General features: G+C 41.2%; 1 protein-coding gene across 3 annotated transcripts in view; it reads right to left on the bottom strand.

Annotated features, from left to right (window-relative positions):
• Positions 1 to 24,979, bottom strand: part of LOC124612400 (transmembrane and coiled-coil domains protein 2) — a 188,219-nt gene that overhangs the window by 119,705 nt on the left and 43,535 nt on the right. For all 3 annotated transcript variants that reach the window (XM_047140582.1, XM_047140583.1, XM_047140581.1), the window contains exons 3-4: positions 21,219 to 21,384; positions 3,714 to 3,942 (exon numbers count right to left, since the gene is read on the bottom strand). In XM_047140582.1, coding sequence (XP_046996538.1) covers positions 3,714 to 3,942; positions 21,219 to 21,352 — 363 coding nt within the window. In that variant the 5' untranslated portion in view covers positions 21,353 to 21,384. The remainder of the gene's footprint in view (positions 1 to 3,713; positions 3,943 to 21,218; positions 21,385 to 24,979) is intronic.

The following is a 24,979-nucleotide window of genomic DNA, read 5'->3' as shown; positions in this document are numbered from 1 at the left end:
CAATTGCCTTTTTGACCATTCCAATTGCCTTTCTGATCTAGCTCTTAGTGCATAAACTTCCCAAAACTGTGTATTCCTGAAACACTTTGTGTTCCGTCACTAATGACTTTGTCTGTTATCTACACCATATGTGATATTCATATTAAGACATCAGCCTGCCTCATCAACATAGAATAATCTGCATTGGCATCTGATCTTATTTGCTACAACTATATACAGCTGATGGTATTTTCTGTGTATTTTAGCATCCCTGACTTTGTTAGTGTTGTAATACTGGCTATATGTCCACCTGACACTGTATTTTTCCCTAGCCAGTTCCTCCACAAATTATGACAGGATTTGGAATATGACACTTAGTTTAACATTTACCTTCTAAACTCGAAAGATTGGAACTTTTGTCATTATGACATGGTCACACATCCAGAAATTTCTACTGAAACATCCTACAGCCAAGGAAGCAATGCTCACATATGTCCAGTAGCACAGGATAAAAAGCTGGTGAGATATGAAGTGTACAAAACAGAAAAAATAAAACTGTTATAAAGGGCAGCAAAGCTTAGTTGACTGAAATTATGTGTCACAATTTAAATTAAATGAGATGTAGACAACAGACCATTGATTTGGATGCATGTATTCTTAATCAAAAATCTGTAGGAAGTACACTGGGAGAAGGTCAAAAGGTCAAGAATGAGCATAGAGAGTAGTAGTTTCAAACACTGCAGCAGAAGACAACAAGCATCAAATTTGAACTTGATAGAGGCAAGCGACTGATCTCAAGTAAGATCCTCAGTCATGCAGGTTGAGAAGTTCTCATCAACAGGTTGGACTATGGGGTATAAGAAGGTTTAATGTCCTGTCAGTTATGTAATTCGAGATTAAGCAAAAATGAGGACTGTTAAATTATAAGAAAGAAAATCGATTGGGACCTTTTAAAAACCAACTATCCACCATTTATCTTAAGTAATTTTACGGAAACCCTGGAAATCCTAAATCTGGAAGGACTGATGGAAATTTGAGCCACTGTCATCCTAAATCCAAGTCCAATGTATTAACCAATGTGTCACCTTGCTGTGCCTAAACTTTGAGGTAGTTCAAAAGAAAAGATACTGACTTATGTAAGAAAACATAGTGAAGGAAGGACTTTAACACAATAAAACTGAAAAACAACAGCAATATATTTGTAATAAAGGCAAAAATATAAAACTGTAATGGAGTAGATCTACAGTAACTAGCAATTTTTAGAACATTTCTTATGGGAAAAAAAATCTGTCTGGCTTGTGGCAAATCCTTCCATTTTCTCCATCTGTAGCAGCTAAAATACTCAAAAAATAGATTAAAACAGTCTTGACTGCAATAAAATATTAATTTGCAATTGATACCACAGTTTTGGTCAGAATGCTACCATCTTCAGACAATTTATACCATGATGGTAGGCGGTTGGATGAACAGAGCTGGTGTTATGACTCCACGAATGTCAACTGCTTAGTCAAAATTCATGGGGTCATGATATCTACTCCGTTCACTGACACCACCAGTCATTGTTGGCAAATAAATATTTTATTGTTGTTAACACTGTTATTAATCAATTTATAAAATATGCAGTAACTGCAAATATGATGAACTTATGATGTTCCAATGGTCGATTACAAACAGACATAGGCTCTGCATAAGGAATTCCAAATTTTGAAATACCAAGAAAGTTTTTCTGGAAGTTCCAATGGGTATAATAGAAAAAAAGATCAACATGTACTTGGGCTGCTTGGTGTTGTTCATAACAGCAACAAATCACTTTGTATTCCTGTATTGGTCAAGTTATTCAAATTCAAGGTTAAAACATTTCATTCTACTTCATTTTAAATAAAAAATTCAAAGATAAAAATTATTTTTAAAATCACAATCATCAATAGAAAATAATCATTCTGGGAGAATTTTTTCATCAATGCTCCTGTTCTCTCTTCAACCTGATAGACACCAAACACCTCTTCACTTACAAAATAATTAACTTATAAAATCATCTGCAATAGAAGCCAGTCTTATCACACGTTGTGTATTGGAGAAGCCTGTCCTGCACTATATCTTACAAAGTTTGGAACAGCAAGAGACAGTAAGTAGAAGAGAGAATTTTGCACTTTGTCCAATCATATCATTAAAAACCTCTGTTGTTGTTGTTGTCTTCAGTCCTGAGACCGATTTGATGCAGCTCTCCATGCTGCCCTATCCTGTGCAAGCTTCTTCATCTCCCAGTGCTTACTGCAACCTACATCCTTCTGAATCTGCTTAGTGTATTCATCTCTTGGTCTCCCTCTACGATTTTTACCCACCACGCTGCCCTCCAATGCTAACTTTGTGATCCCTTGATGACTCAGAACATGTCCTACCAACCTGTCCCTTCTCCTTGTCAAGTTGTGCCACAAACTCCTCTTCTCCACAATTCTGTTCAAAACCTCCTCATTAGTTATGTGATCTACCCATCTAATCTTCAGCATTCTTCTGTAGCACCACATTTCAAAAGCTTCTATTCTCTTCTTGTCCAAACTATTTATTGTCCATGTTTCACTTCCATACATGGCTACACACCATACAAATACTTTCAGAAACGACTTCCTGACACTTAAATCAATACTCGATGTTAACAAATTTCTCTTCTTCAGAAACGCTTTCCTTGCCATTGCCAGTCTACATTTTATATCTTCTCTACTTCAGCCATCATCAGTTATTTTGCTCCCCAAATAGCAAAACTCATCTACTACTTTAAGTGTGTCATTTCCTAATCTAAGTCCCTCAGCATCACCTGACTTAATTTGACTACATTCCATTATCCTCATTTTGCTTTTGTTGATACTCATCTTATACCCTCATTTCAAGACACTATCCATTCCATTCAACTGCTCTTCCAAGTCCTTTGCTGTCTCTGACAGAATCACAATGTCATCGGTGAACCTCAAAGTTTTTATTTCTTCTCCATGGATTTTAATACCTACTCCAAACTTTTCATTTGTTTCCTTTATTGCTTGCTCAATATACAGATTGAATAACATCGGGGATAGGCTACAAACCTGTCTCACTCCCTTCCCAACCACTGCTTCTCTTTCATACCACTCAACTCTTATAACTGGCATCTGATTTCTGCACAAATTTTAAATAGCCTTTCGCTCCCTGTATTTTACCCCTGCCACCTTTAGAATTTGAAAGAGAGTATTCTAGTCAACATTGTCAAAAGCTTTCTCCAAGTCTACAAATTCTAGAAACGTAGGTTTGCCTTTCCTTAATCTTTCTTCTAAGATCAGTATTGCCTCACGTGTTCCAATATTTCTACGGAATCCAAAATGATCTTCCCTGAGATCGGCTTCTACCAGTTTTTCCATTCGTCTGTACACCATGTGAATTCCCATAGAAATGAGGCATGGATACATCACCGACTGCCATATTGCAATATAAATACTAAAACATTACTGCAGGTGTAATTCCTATCTTATCTTTTAAAAGAGAGAAAGTAAATGCTGACAAAACATGAGTATGTTTTGGCTGACAGAAGATACTGTGCCTGTAACGTAACATCAGTGTTTACACCAATGTGTCTTCAGGGACAGATACATATCAATTGATCAATTATTTTTTGTCTTAATGTTGCAGAGTTTTCTTTGATAAATAATCTGAAAAACTATAAATTTTACTTTAAGATGTTAATAAAAAGCAGACATCATGTTACTGACCGTCTCCTCATCATGGTGATGAGATGGTGTCAGGGCAGCTGATGTATCATCAGATGTAACTGCAAAAGGTTGTGGGCTGGTGCTTGCACCCACAGCAGCTGCAGCAGCAGGCATACCCCCATCAGAACCCCCACGGCGAGTGCTTCCACTGCCAGTACCACTCGCAGCCACTGGCGAGCGGCGCCTGCCTTTAATTGAGCTGCTCATTGTCACATCTCTGCCACTGTCACTGCCGTAGACAACATGAGAATAAAACAACTTCAAAAAATTGTAGTGCTGCCACTACCGCTACCATTACTACTACTACTACTAATAATAATAATAATAATAACAACTGCACATAGTGAATAAAGCTGTATACTCCCACATAATCTATCACAATGTTGCTTGGGAATTATACAGGGTGGTCCATTGATAGTGACCGGGCCAAATATCTCACGAAATAAGCGTCAAACGAAGAAACTACAAAGAGCGAAACTCGTCTAGCTTGAAGGGGGAAACCAGATGGTGCTATGGTTGGTCCACTAGATGGTGCTGTCATAGGTCAAACGGATATCAACTGCATTTTTGAAAATAGGAACCCCCATTTTTTATTACATATTTGTGTAGTATGTAAATAAATATGAATGTTTTAGTTGGACCACTTTTTTCGCTTTGTGATAGATGGCACTGTAATAGTCACAAACGTATAAGTACGTGCTATCAGTAACATTCCGCCAGTGCGGATGGTATTTGCTTTGTGATACATTACCTGTGTTAAAATGGACTGTTTACCACTTGTGGAAAAGGTAGATATCATGTTGTTGTATGGCTATTGTGATCAAAATAACTAATGGGCATGTGTTATGAATGCTGCTCGGTACCCTGGATGACATCGTCCAAGTGTCTGGACCGTTCGCCAGATAGGTACGTTATTTAAGGAAACAGAGTGTTCGGCCACATGTGAAACGTCAACCACGACCTCCAACAAATGATGATGCCCAAGTAGGTGTTTTTGCTGCTGTCATGGCTAATCCGCACATCAGTAGCAGACAATTTGCGCAAGAATCAGGAATCTCAAAAACGTCGTGTTGAGAATGCTACATCAACATCGATTGCACCCATACGATATTTCTATGCACCAGGAATTGCATGGTGACCACTTTGAACGTCATGTACAATTCTGCCACTGGGCACAAGAGAAATTACGGGACGATGACAGATTTTTTGCACGCGTTCTATTTAGCGACGAAGCGTCATTCACTAACAGCCGTAACGTAAACCGGCATAATATGCACTACTGGGCAACGGAAAATCCATGATGGCTGCGACAAGTGGAACATCAGCGACCTTGGCGGGTTAATGTATGGTGCAGCATTATGGGAGGAAGGATAATTGGCCCCCATTTTATTGATGGCAATCTAAATGGTGCAATATATGCTGATATCCTACTTAATGTTCGACCAATGTTACAACAAGATGTTTCACTGCATAACAGAATGGTGATGTACTTCCAACATGATGGATGTCCGGCACATAGCTCGCGTGTGGTTGAAGTGGTATTGAATAGCATATTTCATGACAGGTGGATTGGCCTGCACGTTCACCAGATCTGACGTCCCCAGATTTCTTTCTGTGGGGTAAGTTGAAGGATATTTGCTATCATGATCCACCGACAACGCCTGAAAACATGCGTCAGTGCATTGTCAATGGATGTGCGAACATTACGGAAGACTACTCGCTGTTGAGAGGAATGTCGTTATATGTATTGCCAAACGCATTGAGGTTGACGGACATCAGTTTGAGTATTTTTTGCATTAATGTGGTATTTACAGGTATTTCTCAGAAATGATAAGTTCACAAAGGTGCATGTATCACACTGGAACAACCGAAATAAAATGTTCAAACGTACCTGCGTTCTGTAGGTTACTTTAAAAAACCTACCTGTTACCAAATGTTCATCTAAAATTGTGAGCCATATGTTTGTGACTATTACAGCGCCATCTATCACAAAGTGGAAAAAGTGGTCCAACTAAAACATTCACATTTCTTTACGTACTACACGAATATATAATAAAAAATGAAGGTTCCTATTTTTAAGAATGCAGTTGGTATCCATTTGACCTATGGCAGCGCCACCTAGCGGGCCAACCATAGTGCCATCTGGTTTCCCCCTTCAAGCTAGACAAGTTTCGTTCTTTGTAGTTTTCCGTTTGACATTTATTTCGTGAGATATTTGGCCCGGTCACGATCAATGGACCACCCCATAGTATGTGTACCATACAAGTGAAATTTCTCATCAGTGAATGAGTACAGAAGGCAAAGCACACACGCAATATTTTAGTTAACGTATTTCCACTTTCCAAGTGTGGGAGAGGAAACAAAAGTTACTACAAGTAAAATGTGTAGAAATATAAGAAAGTATACAGAATTGTTGATTTTTTTCATGGCCACTTGTTGACATATTGCCAGATAGCTTTTTTCTTGGAGTCTTTAAACAAACAGCTAGAAATTCCCACGACAAAATCCAACAGGGAATGTATCAACAGGAAGTGGTGTTAATCAGTTCTCCTCAGAGATTAGAAAAAATTTATAGTATGATACGGTGCATAACAGTTGAAAGACTAACACTATAGAAGGTTTCTTCATGAATACTGAAATAATTTTCACTGAAAACCTCAACTCATTTCTCAGGCAAAGAAGAATGGGGTCACGAAAGACGTCATTTGAAACAAGCTTGGTTTGGGAAGTGATACGAAAGAAAATCAACTGTGCCCTTTTAAAGGCCCAAATGATTGTCACATAAAGCAACTCAGTGGAATCCTAAGGAACCCAACTCTGGATAGGGATATGCCCTGCCATCCTGCTGAATATGAGTTCTGCATAGTCACTGTGCCAACTCTGTCACTTCTCTGGAAGGGAAGGAAGAAAAGGATTTCCAATCAGGTGAACACAGCATTATCTATACAAAATCAAGTACAGAATACAAAAAATATGAATGGGTTGAACTACTATGAATGAGATGGTGAGTAAACTGGAAGTCCTGTAGCCACACATGTTGCTATAAAGCATAGCAACACACCTCACTTTCCTTTTACTAGGGAAATGAAAAATGTGTGTGAAAAAAACATGACTTTAATTAGTAGTAGCATAAGTTTGTTAGAATTATGTGCAAATATGAAAAAGAAAAATGGGGGCACAGCACAGAAAGTGACAACGGATGTGCATTTTGGACTGGCCAGTGAGGGGCCACTTGTGCTTTGGGGCTGCTGTGGACTCCAAAGAAGAAAGGGGCCTGATGACAATGTTCGAGCATTAAAGAAAAATGAATGTTGTTGTACGGATCTATGCTATGCTATCTCAAGTTCAAACTTATGGTTTAGTCAAGCAGTGAGGCGTCATATATGAATATGTCTGGAAAGCTTGGTTAATTATGAGTTGAGAACTTATTTGAATATAGAAGAATTACGGTAACTGTGTTTTGTGATTTCGTAGTGAGCTGTTTAAATGTAGTAGCTCTCTTATAGCACTCATCCCTCTGCAATCAAGTAAAGACTTGGCATCTTGCAATATACTGATCACTTCAAAGCAACACATAACAAGAAAAACACCTCAAGTGGCGCCCTCAGTGAAGGATGTGGATGAGAGGAAATAAAAGAAGATAGCTATAACAAGAAATTAAAACTAAAATATCACGAAAAATGGAAAGCTGTACGTCACTGTCTAGGGCAACAGAAGTAAACAAGCCATCAAGAATGGTATCTTAAGTATACACAAGTAGCAGTACAAACTACAGTAACATTATTCAAACTAAATGGATTGCGAGTTTAATTTATATTTATGCAATCTTCAATACAAGAAATGCCAGTTGGCCATAGCAATCAGACCAACAATGAATAGCATTCTCGTGTTAGAGTACATTCTCGACACACAAATCATGAGAAGATAAGCCAACTACAGAGCAGATTTTTAGCGAGTGGTTTCAACGACAACGAGTGCTGTGTTGGCTTCCAATGGCAACACCCCATCGCTTCACAGTTTGTGACAGTGCAGCTGATTATAGTAGTGTGCGGTGTATAGTGACTTTCCGAGACTGCACTACGCACACAGCAGTATCAGCAGGGCACTTCAGCAGCTGGTGTGACAAATTAGTTGAACTGTACAGTGTACCATCTAGAATTTGTGTGTAGTTATTTAATCTCAAATAACTGACTGACTGACTGACTGAACGACGTTGAACAGCATTGGGTGATAGTGTAGATACATTGATAAACAATAAAGGTTTTTAGTGTGATACAAGCTTTAAGTTGTACAGTAACTTAGATTACATGCCTATCACAACCAGAAGTATGGGTAGTATGGTCTTAGAAAAAATTCTAGATAAACTTAAAGCATTATAAAAAATAGATGAAAAAGCAAATAAACTAGATGAGATGTCTCATAAAATGGAGCAATTCAGTGAATGAACTATTTCAAAACAAAAGAAGTCAAGCAGATAAACTACACGGACAATCTCAAAATAATAAAAAAAATTAGACAATTTAGCCACAAAAATATATAAGATAACCACATTAGAGGACACCTAAGCTAATTTACCAATGGAGTTTGAAACAAAAATAGTTGAGCATTATAATATAGAAGGGTTGGAACTTAAATAGTGGCAATTATTTATTCACAACCGATACAAAAGAGTTACATGTTTGCACCTGTTACTGTTCCTCAAAGTAGTCGCCAGCGTTGTGTAGAACCCGTTACCAGCGATGTGGAACGTTTAGTATACCGTTAGCGGAGCCTGCTCTGTTAATGGTGCGAATGGAGCGGTCTAAAGTTACGGTGATTCTCATGTATGACTGTGATGGTGTTATCCAAATGCATTATGTTCCCCCACAGCAGACTTTCAATGCACAGTATTACTGTTCGTTTGTGGAGCATCAACTGCGACCAGCTTTGTGAAAGAAGCAGCAACATTTTCTGCGCAACCCACCCATCATTTTGCATGACAATGTGCAGGCGCATACAGCGCAAGCTGTGGCTGCTCTGTTCGGGCGATGGAACTGGGAAGTACTGCACCATCCACCATACTCCCCAAACTTAACTCCTTGTGACTTTGAATTGATTCCAAAAGGAATCACTTCGTGGCATTCGCTTCAGAACTGTTCCAGAGATTCAACAGGCAGTAGACCACTCCATTTGCACCATCTATACTATGCCTTCCACATCTCTGGCAACGGGTTCTACACAGGAAAGTTACAACCCCCATAATTAGACAGCTCATTCAGAGGAATTTAAATCATGGGAAGATATTCAGAAAAAATTTAAGAGAAAATATTGGTTCAAAATTTCACAAGAAAAACTGACACTAGCGTTATCAGATACTAGGTAATATAATAGTTCATGGGGTACATATAAGAAGTATATTGAGTGGTATCTAACTCAGTTTAAGTATTTAGGTAACCCACCAGATGACAAACATTTGGTTCAGAGCGCTGGTAATGAGATTGCCGTATTTGGCAGGTAAATACATATTATGTAGCAGGTGGTCTACCACAGAACAGTTACTGACACTGGCAGAAGGTTTGGATATTGTGAATAAAGAAAGAGGTAATTTTAATCATGCAGAAAATTTGAATATTTTTGTTCATAAATAGGAGACCAAATATGCTTGCAATAGAAAGAGAAATAATAGTGAAAAGACTAATTCACAAGTTTTTGTAACCAGTGACCCAAGCACCACTGACACCGTAGTAAAACAGAGTGCTACGTCGAACAAAATACAAATACAAAAAATTATCCAATAACAGTACCAGAAAATAGGCAACATCCTGGCACCTGGGCCAAGATCTAGGATGTAACAAAACTATCGTAGGCCCATACACTGAAAATTTAACTGCATTCACTCATGTGATACTTGTAAGAGAATAGTTATTACAACAAGATAATACAGACGAGAAAGAGCAATTAAAACAAATACTCTGGGGAAAAGACTTGGGAAGCAAAATTTAATTAATTTCCCAAAAATACCAGCAAACTCTTAGAAATAAGAATAAATGTCCTATACCATTGACAGGAGTATATATCGTAAGATTAGCGGGTAGTAAAGGGAAGAAAATTAATGAGAAAAGTCTGATGCCGTTAGAGACATGTGATGTTGAATTTATGCAAACTATATTATTAGTGAATTTGCAGATATTGTTAGACTAGATTGATTACTAAAATGTAAAGTAAAACTTGACTTTGATGATTAAGTGTTATACTGGACCAAGGAAGGCGCTAAATCATATTACTCAGCTTAAAATAAATAAGTTATTAACTAACACTATTCAGTTAGTGAATGATTAAGAAGAAACGAAAAATCTGGAAGGGTGTCAACAACAAATGAAGATTAAATCTCAAGAATCTAACCTATTAACTGAAGAGCAATAACACTATTTGTATGCAATCTTAATGAAATATGACACAGTATTTTCTGAAGAACTAGGAGTGATTGGCTATTATGCTTGTCAATTTAAGGTCAAAAATAAGAATTCAATTCTTTGAAAACCTTACCGAGTACCCATAAGTTTAAGACCAGCAGTACTTGAGGAAATATAGAAAATGGTAGAAAACAAGGTGATAGAAACTGAAGTGCATATAACAATCCTTTAGTTGTAGTAAAGAAACCAACAGGAGTAGTGCAATTGCTGTTAGATGCACAGACTTTAAACAAACATACAGAGACAGACCTGTATCTGTTGATAATTTGTTAACAAAATCTGAACAAGGAAGATAATTTAGTTCATTTAATTTGAATGCCAGGTATTGGCAGGTTAAATTATATGAAAATACATGAAAATATATTGTGTTCCTTTTTGATGGAATGTCTTATCAATTCAAAGTGTTACCCTTTGGGTTAAATATTTCAGTATCAGCATTCATAAGAGGACTACATGAGGTACTAGGTAAAGAACTGCTACAAGAATTAAAGAATTAAGTGTTTATGTAGGCAATCTATTAATAGTAGCCAGGATGTGCGAAGAACACTACGTATTATTAACCAAAATGTTAAAAAAAAATTCAGGAAAAGGGTATCGTAATCAACTTAGGAAAACCACATTTCAGAAGGAAGAGCAGAAATTTCTACGACATTTAGTAGGGGTAAAGGGAATAAGACTAGATCTCAAAATAAGAGAGACCATCGAAGGCTGTCCAGAACCATGAAATGTAAAACAATCATGCCTATTTCTGGGCTTAGACGGATTCTATCATCACTATATACAAGGCCAACCCATGAACGATCACAAGTTGTGGTAATTACTGAAACAAAGAACAAAATGAACATGGGATGAAGGAACATCTGAAGCATTCTGTAATATGAGGTGGATCAAATATAAAAGGGATTTTTGTTCCGGAACATCAACAGTTGGTATGACTGGCCACGTACTTCTGCTATGCTTAGGTGGGACCTACAGAAGTGATGAGAGTGTGCTGTTAGATGTTTCCCGCCGTTTCGTCAGTAGCGCTCATGGTGTCTGAGTAACAGGTGCACCCCTCCATTCCACGATACATAATATCAAATTTCTTGCTCATGAAGGAGTTACAGTGGCAGAAATTTGCCAAGGATTGCCTGCAGTTTGGTGATAAAACATTATCAAGGACGCGTGTGTTTGCCTGGCATAAAAAGTTCAAGGAAGGACAAGAACGTGTGGGGCATCAGCAACACGATCGTCGCCCTCAGACCAGTATTACAGACAAAAACATTCTTGCAGTTAAAGACATTATTGATGACGATTGACGGTCGTAAGTATCAGAAATTGCACAAAAAGTTGGAATCAGTTATGGGAGCTGCCAAGTAATCATCGCAAATGATCTACAGTTCAGTAAAGTGTGTTCCAGATGGGTCCCTAAACTTTTGACCAAAAATCTGAAGTTGAGACATTTGGAGGTCTGTCAGAGGCTTACAGCATGGTTTGTGGAAGAAGGTGATGTATTTCTGAGTTGGCTCATCACCTATGACAAAACATGGGTTCGCCACTACACTCCAGAATCCAAAGAAACCAGTAAGGAGTGGCGAAGGAATGCTGCTTACTACTGCGAACCGTTGAACAAGGCAAGAGTTGCATATCGCCGCAAAAGACGAGACCAATCGATTCAACAGGTCATCCTCTTCCATGACAATGCGCAACCCCATAGGGGGTGCAGCTCTGTCTCCAAGCTACAGGAAATGCACTGGATTACACTTTATCCTCCTCCTTACAGCCCTGTGATTTCCATTTATTCAGTCCGCTTAAAGAAGCTCTATGAGGATGATTGGTTGGTTATTGTGGGGAAGGAGACCAGACAGCGTGGTCATCGGTCTCATCGGATTAGGGAAGGATGGCGAAGGAAGTCGGCCGTGCCCTTTCAGAGGAACCATCCCGGCATTTGCCTGGAGTGATTTAGGGAAATCACGGAAAACCTAAATCAGGATGGCCGGGCGCGGGATTGAACCGTCGTCCTCCCGAATGCGAGTCCAGTGTCTAACCACTGCGCCACCTTGCTCGGTATGTGAGGATGACAATTTGAAGATGACAAGAGTGTGGAAGACTTTGTGGGCAACTGGCTGGTGATACAACCCAGTTCTTTTGATGATGAGGGCATCAAAAAGCTGCCCATACACTGGGACAAATGCATTTCCAAAAGAGGAGACTATGTGGTAAAATAAACAATAATTGTTTTGAGTTTCTCAACAAATGAATTTAAATAAAAAATAAAATCCTGCTTATATTTGATCCGCTCTCGTATTAAGCAGGCACTGGTGAATGGACCAATTTTGCAACAACCGGTAATGCATGAAGCCTTTTATGTTAGCAACTGATGCTTCTGAATATGGTAAAGCATGTGAACTGTTCCAGGGTGAATGGAATCCAGAGTAAGATCATAGAACAGCAGCATTCTCTAGGAGATGTCTTCATAAACATGAACTAAATTATACAACAACAGGAAAGAAATAATTAGCTATTTTATGGAGTGTGGTGTGTGTGTGTGTGTGTGTGTGTGTGTGTGTGTGTGTGTAAAGTTTATTAAAAAAAGATGCTGTGACTTACCAAACAAGAAAGTGCTGGTAGATAGACACAATAAAAAACACACGAACACACACACAAATTTCAAGCTTTTGCAACCCACAGTTGCTTCATCAGGAAAGAGGGAAGGAGAGGGAAAGACGAAAGGATGTGAGTTTTAAGGGAGAGGGTAAGGAGTCATTCCAATCCTGGGAGCGGAAAGACTTACCTTAGGGGGGAAGTACAGAGGCAAAGATGTTGTTGAGTGACAAGTGATGTACGGGGGCGGCAACTTGAAATTAACGGAAGTTGAGACGTGGTGGGTAACGGGAAGAGGATATATTGAAGGGCAAGTTCCCATCTCCGGAGTTCTGATAGGTTGGTGTCAGTGGGAAGTATCCAGATAACCTGGACGGTGTAACACTGTGCCAAGACGTGCTGGGCGTGCACCAAGGCATGTTTAGCCACAGGGTGATCCTCATTACCAACAAACACTGCCTGCCTGTGTCCGTTCATGCAAATGGACAGTTTGTTGCTGGTCATTCCCACATAGAAGGCGTCACAGTGTAGGCAGGTCAGTTGGTAAATCACGTGGGTGCTTTCACATGTGGCTCTGCCTTTGATCGTGTACACCTTCTGGGTTACAGGACTGGAGTAGGTGGTGGTGGGAGGGTGCATGGGACAGGTTTTACACCGGGGGCAGTTACAAGGGTAGGAGCCAGACGGTAGGGAAGGTGGTTTTAGGTATTTCATAGGGATGAACCAAGAGGTTACAAAGGTTAGGTGGACGGCGGAAAGACAATCTTGGTGGAGTGGGGAGGATTTCATGAAGGATGGATCTCATTTCAGGGCAGGATTTGAGGAAGTCGTATCCCTGCTGGAGAGCCACATTCAGAGTCTGATCCAGTCCCCAGTTCTGGGGTATAGCTATGGGCACCCACATGCACCATCCTATGTCAACCTATTCATGGGCCATTTAGAGGAATCCTTCCTAAAAACCCAGAATCCTAAACCCCTCACCTGGTTCAGATTCATTGATGACATCTTTGCTACCTGGACTGAAGGTGAAGACGCCCTATCCACATTCCTCCAGAACCTCAACAACTTCTTCCCCATTCGCTTCACCTGGTCCTACTCAACCCAACAAGCCACCTTCCTAGATGGTGAGCTCCACCTCAGAGATGGCTACATCAGTACCTCTGTCCATATCAAACCTACTAGCCACCAGCAATACCTCCACCCAATGTTCGTCAGTCACTATCCTCACCCATCCAGCCCCCTCCCTGTTCCCATTCCAGCATTATACAGCCATCATTTCACTGCCACATCTAGTCTTTTAATTTTTTTTATTTCTTTCCTTTCTGCTACTAACCCCCCTCCCCCATCCCCACCTTCTCTCCTGCCCTCTGTCTAAACTGCAGCACTTCCCTCTCCGCCACATGCACCATACTATCCCTCCCCCTCCCCACCCCAGCCTCCTCATTACCCCCACCCAGTCACCACTCCCATCATGCACTGGTGCTGCTGCTCGCAGTGTGGTTTCAGTTGTCTGAGACTGCAGACATTTGTGCAAGGTGGGTGTGGGTGTGTGTGTGTGTGTGTGTGTGTGTGTGTGTGTGTGTGTGTGTGTGTGTGTGTGTTTTGCTGACAAAGGTCGTAATGGCCGAAAGCTATAGTTTGTGAATCTTCTTGTTGTGCCTATCACGACTCAGCATCTCTGCTACATGGTGAGTAGCAACTTTCCTTCTCTAATATTGTTACATTCCATCCTGGATTTTCCATTGTTTGAAACAAAGAGTAGTTACAGTGAAGAAATGCTGAGACAAAAGGAATTAATGTAAATTAAGGCCAGGTGGGTGGCTAGAACTGGAGATATGTTGTAGTGCTAGTTCCCACACGTGGAGTTCTGAGAAACTGATATCTGGGGGGAAGAATCCAAATGGCACTTGTTGTGAAACAGGTGCCCAGGTCATGAACGTCATGTTGTAGAGTATGCTCTGCAACAGGATATAGTGAGTTGCCAGGATACACCTTCTGCCTATGCCCATTCATCCTAATTGATAATTCTGTGGTAGTCATGCCGATTAAGGAGTCCAAACAGTGTTTATATAATAGCTGGTATATGATGTGTTGTTTCGCAGATGGTTCACCCTTTGATAGTATATGTTTTGCCAGTTACAGGGCTATTACAGGTGGTGGCAGGAGGGTGCGTAGGGCAAGTCTTGCAGCGGCAATGGTCACGGGAGTAGGAGCCATACAGAAGGGAGACGGGTACAGAAGGAGCATAGGGTCTGACAAGAATATTGTGAAGATTGGGAGGGCGACAGAAAGCTATTCTAGTGTCACGCAAAATTTCAGACACAGTGGATGCCATTTCAGGGCATGATTTTAGGATGTTATGGCCCTGTCTAAGTAGCTAATTAACACATTCCGGACAAGGATAATACTGAGTCACCAGTGGTGTGCTCTGAAGCACCAGGATTGGATGTGATGGCCCAGTAAATCTGCTTTTTTACTAGGCTGATGGGGCAATTATGTGCAGTAAAAGGTGAGGTGAGAGTGGTGGTGTATTCCTGTAAAGAGTCTGCATCCGAACAAACATGTTTGCCTTGGATGCCAAGGCTGTATGGGAGGGAACATTTGGCATTTTGATGTTTCCAGATCAAACATCCCCTCCCACACAGCCTTGGCATCTGAGGCAAATGTTTTTGTTTGTATGCAGACTCTTTACAGCAAGACATCACCATTCTCACCTGAGCTTTCATTGCACATAATTACTCCATCTGCCTAGGTAAAAAGCAGATTTCCCAGGCCATTACTGATCCTGGTACTGCTGATCCTCCAGAAGAAAAAAAAAACAACAATTTTGGAGCACACCACTGGTGACTCAGTATTATCCCAGTCTGGAATGTGTTTATCAGCTACTATAACAGGGCCATGACTTCCTAAAATCATGCCCTGAAATGAGATCCACCCTGTCTGAAATTTTGTCCACCACACCTAGAAAAGCTTTCCGTCGCCCTCCCAATCTCCGCAATATTTTTGTAAGAACCTATTGCTCCTTCTGCACCCATCTCCCTACCCTATGGCTCCTACTGCTGTAACCTTCCCCACTGCAAGAATTGGCCTATGCACCATTCCACCATCACCTATACTAGCCCTTTAACTGGCAAAATATATATTATCAAAGGGAAAGCCACCTGCAAAACAACATGTCATACACCAGCTATATGTAAACACTATTTGACCTTCCACATTGGCATGACTACCACCAATTTATCAATTAGGAGGAATGGACATAGGCAGAGGGTACATACCGGCAACTCACTATATCCTGTTTCAGAGCATGCTCTACAACATGACATTCATGACCTCGAAGCTTGTTTCACCACATGCACCATCTGTGGTCTTCCCCCAGACATCAGTTCCTCAGAACTCCGCAGGTGGGAACTAGCACTATATGTCTTCAGATCTCGCCACCCACCTGACCTTAATTTACATTAATTTCTTCTGTCTCAGCATTTCTTCACTATAACTACTTTTTGCTTCACTTTGTTTTAGTTTCCTACATCTTTCTTTCTTTGTCTTTCCCGTCTACTTTTCACCACTACCCTCCCACTTCTGTTACATACAATTCACTTAGCTGTTCATTCTTATTAACTCAAGCATGGCGTTTAAGCAGTAATCTCTGTCAGCAATTTAACCTGTCTTCCACCTTTAAGCTCTCAGGTTTCCAAGTCTTGTCCAATGTAGTCACAAACAATCAGCCTTTCCTTCTCATCCTATATGATAAGTATCCCTTGCCCCGCAGTTCTGGGTCACTTTCCTGAAATCTATTATTCCTTTTCCTAGACCTCCCCAGTACTTTTCACTCACTCTTCTTCCCTCCCCTTCAACCACTCTGCTTGAAGGAGGAGCCACTGGCTCCGAAAGCTTGCCAATTACAACAGTCTCATGTGTGTGTTCTGCTGCTGCTTGGTGAGCAGGTTTTGGGTCATTCCATATCAAGTCATCCAGGCCACCACAATCATTATCTAATTGTGAACTGAGATTTCGTGTACTGCTTTTGTATCTAATATCATGAACTTTTGCCAATTATTATTGCTTTATATACATTCTGTTGGTAGCAACTGCTGAAAGTTTGATGCAAAATAATGGTTCAAATGGCTCTGAGCACTATGGGACTTAACGTCTGAGGTCATCAGTCCCCTAGAACTTAGAACTACTTAAACCTAACTAACCTAATGACATCACACACATCCATGCCCTGGCAGGATTTGAACCTCCGACCATAGCGATCGTGCGGTTCCAGACTGTAGCACCTAGAACCGCTCGGCCGCTCGGCCACCCCGGCCAGCAGTTTGATGCAATGCGTTACTTCAAAGCAAACTGTAAAAAATTGGAAATTGGCCATAGTTCTTAAACAAAAAAAATGGTATGCTGACAGTTTTTGACTTACCAAACGAGAAAGCGCTGGTAGATACACAATAAAAAAACACACACACAAATTTCAAGCTTTCGCAACCCACGGTTGCTTCATCAGGAAAGAGGGAAGGAGAGGGAAAGACGAAAGGATGTGGGTTTTAAGGGATTGGGTAAGGAGTCATTCCAATCCTGGGAGTCGAAAGACTTACCTTAGGGGGGAAAAAAGGACAGGTATACACTCGCACGCGCACGCTTACACACACACACACACACACACACACACACACACACACACACACACACACACACACACACAGAGAGAGAGAGAGAGAGAGAGAGAGAGAGAGAGAGAGAGAGAGAGAGAAGCAGACATACGTAAAGGCAAAGAGTTTGGGCAGAGATGTCAGTCGAGACGGAAGTACAGAGGCAAAGATGTTGTTGAATGACAGGTGAGGTATGAGCGGCGGCAACTTGAAATTAGCGGAGGTTGAGGCCTGGTGGGTAACGGGAAGAGAGGATATACTGAAGGGCAAGTTCCCATCTCCGGAGTTCTCATAGGTTGGTGTCAGTGGGAAGTATCCAGATAACCTGGACGGTGTAACACTGTGCCAAGATGTGCTGGCCGTGCACCAAGGCATGTTTAGCCACAGGGTGATCCTCATTACCAACAAACACTGCCTGCCTGTGTCCGTTCATGCAAATGGACAGTTTGTTGCTGGTCATTCCCACATAGAAGGCGTCACAGTGTAAGCAGGTCAGTTGGTAGATCACGTGGGTGCTTTCACACGTGGCTCTGCCTTTGATCGTGTACATCTTCCGGGTTACAGGACTGGAGTAGGTGGTGGTGGGAGGGTGCATGGGACAGGTTTCACACCTGGGGCAGTTACAAGGGTAGGAGCCAGAGGGTTGGGAAGGTGGTTTGTGGATTTCATAGGGATGAACCAAGAGGTTACAAAGGTTAGGTGGACGGCGGAAAGACACTCTTGGTGAAGTGGAGAGGATTTCATGAAGGATGGATCTCATTTCAGGGCAGGATTTGAGGAAGTCGTATCACTGCTGAAGAGCCACATTCAGAGTCTGATCCAGTCCCAGAAAGTATCCTGTCACAAGTGGGGCACTTCTGGGGTTCTTCTGTGGGAGGTTCTGGGTTTGAGGGGATGAGGAAGTGGCTCTGGTTATTTGCTTCTGTACCAGGTCGGGAGGGTAGTTGTGGGATGCGAAAGCTGTTTTCAGGTTGTTGGTATAATGGTTCAGGGATTCAGGATTGGAGCAGATTTGTTTGCCACGAAGACCTATGCTATAGGGAAGGGACCGTTTGATATGGAATGGGTGGCAGCTGTCATAATGGAGGTGCTGTTGCTTGTTGGTGAGTTTGATGTGAACGGATGTGTGAAGCTGGCCATTGGACAGATGGAGGTCAACGTCAAGGAAAGTGGCATGGGATTTGGAGTAGGACCAGGTGAATCTGATGGAACCAAAGGAGTTGAGATTGGAGAGGAAATTCTGGAGTTGTTCTTCACTGTGAGTCCAAATCATGAAAATGTCATCAATAAATCTGTACCAAACTTTGGGTTGGCAGGCCTGGGTAACCAAGAAGGCTTCCTCTAAGCGACCCATAAATAGGCTGGCGTACGAGGGTGCCATCCTGGTACCCATGGCTGTTCCCTTTAATTGTTGGTATGTCTGGCCTTCAAAAGTGAGAAGTTGTGCCTCATTTTCATAATCTGCCACCACAAAACCACTCCTTTTAATACATTTACATGCAGTTTTTCGAAATTTTCCCAAATTTCTCCACCCTTTAACGGGTTTTGGTGGCAACACAACCACCTAACCTTTGTGCACATCGTTGTTTACCAACCCAAGTTCACCACAGGATCAACATAGCTCAGCTTTAACCAACACTATAAAAATATAAACCTTCCTCTTTAAAAAAAAAAAAAAATCAAGCTTCCACTGCAAAAACTGTAGGAACTAGTGCATTTTTAAATTATAAAGGAACTCCATGATAAAATCATCTTGGGTTGAAGATGGCAAGTAAGAAACTTGCTGAAACGTTGCTGGAGAACAACACATTGACTCGGCTGTTAACCCGAGAAGATTTTATCATCGAGATTCACTGAGAAAGCCTGCATTCTCATATATAAAGGAGCTCGTCTATGAAAGCCTGAATTCCTGAATCTATACAACTTCTTTTTGTCATAAGTACAACAGTAATTGACCTGCAACATTTACATTTTGGAAATGTGAATATACCTAGGTAAACTTCCACTACCCAAAATTTCAAGTAGTTGCGTGATGATGGGTGTCATTTCCTAAAATTTCTGGGTGCTTTGAAATGGAATAACCCTTTTTTATCTATACAGTTAACTAATTCTATTAGATTGAGAAATAGGAGTGATAAGAGAAAAGAAGGAAGTGAGAAACAAATATTTATAGATTTTGGGTAAGATCCCTACACTGTGGAGAAATCTTCAATATTAGAAATGGTAAAAGCTGTATTGTCAGAGACTAGACATCTGACTGTGAGCATGAAGATGGAATGTGTCCAGATCTGTTGAGAGATGAGGATGAAAGTGTAGGTTTACCTAGGAAAAAGGGAACCTATGCCCGAGGTCAGGTGAATCAATCGCAGGAAGGACCTGAATCAATTTAATAGGAATGAGAGGGTAGGTTTACCTAGGAAAAAGGGAACCTATGCCTGACGTCAGGTGAATCCATAACAGGAAGGACCTGAATCAAGTTGATAGGAACGAGAGGATAAATTTATCTATGGAAAAAGGAGCTTATAAACGAGGTCAGGTGGATCTAAGGCAGAAACTCAACCATTTAAATAAGTTAAATGCCAAGCTAAATTTAACATCTCATGGTAACTAAAGAAGCCATGTTATTAAAGTAACCAAATGGATCTTTAAGCCATGGTGACTAATGTAAGAAAATTGATGATGATTGTATGCATCAATTTGACATTGAAAGAAATGCATTGAATTTAGGCCACATGAGACCTTAATAAAAAAGTGAAATTAATTTATGAATTGCTTTTAAGATAAGCCTCACTGTCTTTAGCTGTGCAAGTTATACCACACAACATTTTTCATCTTATTGGGGTATCTGTAGTGGTACTTGTTGCTATAAAGCACAGCAACACACCTCACTTTCCTTTTACTAGAGCGATGGAAAATGTACGTGAGAAAAAAATGTGACTTTAATTAGTAGTAGTGTAAAGAGCATCTACTATGCCCTGGTCTGTTGGAATTGTTGTGCAGATATTAGAAAGAAAAACGTGGGCACAGCGCAGAAAGTGACAACAGGTGTGAATTTGGACCGTCCAGTGAGAGGCCACTTGCACTTTGCAGTTGCGCTTTGGGGGTGCAGTAGTTTCCAAGGAAGAAAGAGGGGGGGGGGGGCTGATTACTATGGTCAGGATGGGGGGGGGGGGGGGGGGGGGGGATGAGTAATATGCTATCTCAAGTTAAGTACAAACTTATCATTTTGGTCAAGCACCAAAAGGTTATATATGAACAGCTTGTCTGAAAAATTTTGTTTATTATCTGTTGTTGTGAGTTGAGAACTTATTTGAATATAGAAGAATTACAAAAATTGTGTTCTGGAATTGAGGGGCCACATGAGGGGGAGGACGCAAGGGTGATGGGGGGGGGGGGGGGGGGCAGGAGGGCAGAGGATAAAACTTCAATACATTTCCAGAAACAGATGAGCACCTCAAACAAAATTTATTAGATTTCATCTGCAGATAAAAACAGAAGAAATACGTGAAAAAAAAGAAAGAGAAGGAGTTGTGATCTACATAAGTTGACACCAGGATGAGAGAGACCCACCAGTTTGATTATTGATAATATTAGAAGTAACTTTAAAGTACTTACATTTTAACACAATTTGTTCTTTATATTTAAGAATAAGAGAGACAGCCACAAATACAAGATGGAAAACCAACATACTGAGTCCTCCAGTGAAACTAAGGGAAGGGTTGAGTTGTAAATTTAAATGACAAAAAAATCATGTATTGTTTAGAAGAGTCTCTGAACAATGGAAGAGCACACACATTAAACATTTACTAGAGAACACTCACCCAATGGATGCATGTTGCTGCTGCAGGACCCGGGCTAGAGAGGGCGACGCACTCCGGCTGCTGGTGGTCGTCGCCCTGCCCCCCTGCTGGGACTGTGGCTGTGGCTGGCTCTGGGACACTTGCAGGCTATCCATGCTGCAGTTTGAACTCCATTTCCACACAGTACCTAAGGACATGATAAGAGGACTTAGATGTAGCAAGTATTTTTAAGACTCATTTCTCAAAAACAAACAATTTAAGAAGTACAGGTAATAACTCTCGAAACAGTGGGTGCTCCGAGTCATCGATACATGTAAGACTATGAACGTTTTTTCTATCTTTTATATGAATCCACCATCAGGCTACAGTACACACATGCACATCTGTACGGCTACCATGTCCCAGTTGACAACACTGTGCCAGCACTGCAGCTCAACTGGAGTGATGGTTGGGTTGGAATAGGCAAGGGGAAAAAAGAGGATGGAGAATGGGGAGGAGGCAAGGGGAGAAAGAGGATGGAGAATGGGAAGGAGGCTAGGGGATGTGTTTCCGACATCTAGGAAGGAGAGGCAGAATATGCACACAATACACCTGCATCAAACCAGTCTCTGGACTGAAGACCACAACAAAAACACCACCTGCTAGTAGGTGGCTGACAGGTCAGACAAATATAAACCTATCTGAAAAGAAAGAAACACATGACATAAAACAAGAACCAGTTACAGACACTTAAGAATCCAAGGTTAACACATACTGTCCATGGAGGACACAGAAATTGGAACACTCACTTTCAGAATTGCTCCATGCCTCTACCTTCAAAGATGTAAACCTTGTCATAAGTGGTAAACAAAGTTTCTGAAATACCAGAGATAACTGTTTGACACCAATGCTTATGGTATTAAAATTGTGAGTGTAATGGGTGGTAGGAATGAACAGCTCCACCATTAAGAAACTTAACTGTGTAGGTAATAGGAAAAGAGTACATATTGACACCACTGGTCATGTCAAACTTATATTGCTCATATATCATGGATGACTGGATCAATACGTACAAAACGGAGGTAGAGTCTGTGAACAAAAAGAATAAATGAGAAAGAACATCTCTATTTTCCACAGGTATTGGATTTCTGAGTAATACTGTTATAAAAGGCAAGTGAGTGGTGGTGGTGGAGGCCTTAGAATGGAGAAAGTAATTTAGGCAGGGGAAAAGGGAAGCAAATTAGGCCTTAAATTCACACTGCCAATTTTGTCATTGGAGATGGACCAAAAGCTCAAATTGGGAATAGATGGGGAAGGAAATTGCAGAGCCCTTGCAAAAGAAATCATCCTAGCATTTCCACAAAGTGATTTAGGAAAACTATTGAAAATCTAACTCTGGGCAAAGCTTTTCTCTTTCGTTTTTACTGTTAAGTAAACCAACCCATAACTGTTCAGCAAGAAGCCTCATTACAACATGAATTATGTTAAACAGCCAATAAATCGGCCCATTCTGTACCACTGCAGCAACAGACTACTGGCCCATGGAACTAAACTAATGTCAAGTTCTATCCTATTACATTAATTAGTTTTCCTTATTATCCTTTTCATTAGGAATGAACATGTACCTGTATACCACCTCTAAAGTTATCTGTGTTTCATATTTGTACTTCACTTTTTCTTCCCACAATTATGTCCATTAATTAAGGCATCTTAAATATTTCACACAAATGTGAAATGAAGTGAACACATTTCTTTCAAATTCTGATACAGTACTTCCCATCACATCCTATGAGTACCTCATATATATTTTAAATCCTAACATAGGCTAAAATAATTCTCAAAGGATTTGCAAGCACACAAAATGCGAATAGTACATGCTATAAATGACCTCGGAGTCCCATTAAAAAACGAGAGGGTATGAAAATAAGATACTGACAGCCATTCTAGACACATCAAACTCCCTTTCACATCAACTTATTATGTATGCTACAATCTGAGCTACAAAAGGTATTATGATATGTATTATGCCTCTCACAGTGTAGTCAGTTTTTACCCACAGTAATCTGATACAACACAAAAATAAATAAAAGCACACCCTATCTTTTGCAATCATGAGCTGTGGTAGATGCACAGAGCTGGGGTAGTTGCACAATAGGGGTAAGAGCAGGTTGGTTGGGTGATTGAACAGACCAGACTATTAGGTCATCATTTCTTTTTTCCACAAACAGACAGGCCCGCATAACTGTAGATCAGAGAGAGTCTAACGTGCAAAACCCAGGGGAAGAAAACCCCAAAGCCTACCAGGGGTCAGTGAAGCTGTGATATGGGACAAAAGGAAGAAAGGGAAACAGAGGAAGAAAGGCAGGCAAGATGCTCATTCTACGGAGCAGCAGGAAGCCCCTGAAAGCAGAGTGCCATGAGGGAAAATACATCCCCCAGCCCCCACCACTTACCAGAGGTACTCCACTCAGAAATTGCCTTGGGTAGACTAGCAACACAAGCAAGGCAAGAAAAGCACAGACAGATAAAAGATGAACAAGTCTAACAGACCACACAAGAGTGGGGAAGAATAGTAAAGGAGCAGGAAGGGTGAGGATCAGCATCGACCAACAAGCCCCGACAGCTGCACTCCAGTCTGGGCAGAGGAGGCAACAGTGTTCCACCAACTCCTAAATGGGCTGATAAGGTTCAGCAGCCCTCCCTTAAATTAAGAGTCGTGAAAGCCCACTTCACGAATAAAATGTGAGACTACGACACCCACTAAGGCATCATCTCCTAACACCAGGGGTAGCGAGTTAGGGAGATTTAAGAGTCCGCTGCAGGGCAGCTACATTGGGACAGTCCAGTAAAATGTTGACCACCATCAAATGGGAGCCGCAACGACAATGGGGTGGGTCCTCCCTGCAGAGGAGATAACCGTAAGTCAGCCAAGTATGGCCGATGCAGAGCCAGCAAAGGACAGTAGAGTCTTTGCATGGAGGACCTCCACAGATTTGTGATCTCCTTAATCACCTGTAGCTTTTTTGGTCAGTCAGAGTGAGCCATTCCATCGGCCAGGCACCTAAAACTTGATGGCGTAATATTAAACAGAGGTCCGTTTCCACAATAACGATCTTAAGAGTTGGTTTACTGCTAGTCAGTTTCACCAGACTATCAGCGAGTTCATTCCCCGGGATCCTGATGTGGCCCGGTGTCCAGACAAAGGTCACTGAGCATCCATACTGTTCAAGGCATATAGGGAATCCTAGATGGCAATGACCAAGGGATGGCGAGGGTAGCATGGGTTGAGAGCTTACAAACTGATCAAGGAGTCGCTGCAGATGAGAAAGGACCCCACCAGTACAGGAACAGATACACTCATGAGCATGAGAAATGGTTGCCACCTCCTCGGTGAAAACAGTACAGCCATTCAGCAACGATCACAGTTCAATATGTCCCATGTGAGTATACGCAAAGCCTACAAGACCAGCAATCATCGAGCCATCAGTGTAGACTACTTCTGAACCCCGGGAGGCACCAAGGTTGGAGAAAAATTGCTGACGAGGGCCTTAGGATGAACAGTCTTTCACACCTTGTGATAGGTCAAGACAAAGCTGTAGCCAAGGGTCGCACCACAAAGGTGTGCAAGAGTGGGTCCAGAGAAGAGGTGAAAGAGAAAATGACTCAGCTTCAGAGAGGATAGACTGGATGCGATTGCAATCATAATCCCTGATCTGGGCTGCCTTTGCGGAGGTGGATTACCATGTTTGGAAAGAGGAGACAGTAGTTTGGATGTTTAGGGGAGTTGAAACGGGAGAAGCATA

This window comes from Schistocerca americana, chromosome 4 (assembly GCF_021461395.2).
Source record: "Schistocerca americana isolate TAMUIC-IGC-003095 chromosome 4, iqSchAmer2.1, whole genome shotgun sequence".
Lineage (NCBI taxonomy): Eukaryota > Metazoa > Arthropoda > Insecta > Orthoptera > Acrididae > Schistocerca > Schistocerca americana.
Note: the sequence above shows the minus strand (reverse complement) of the source record. Positions and strands in the feature narration are given on the sequence as shown.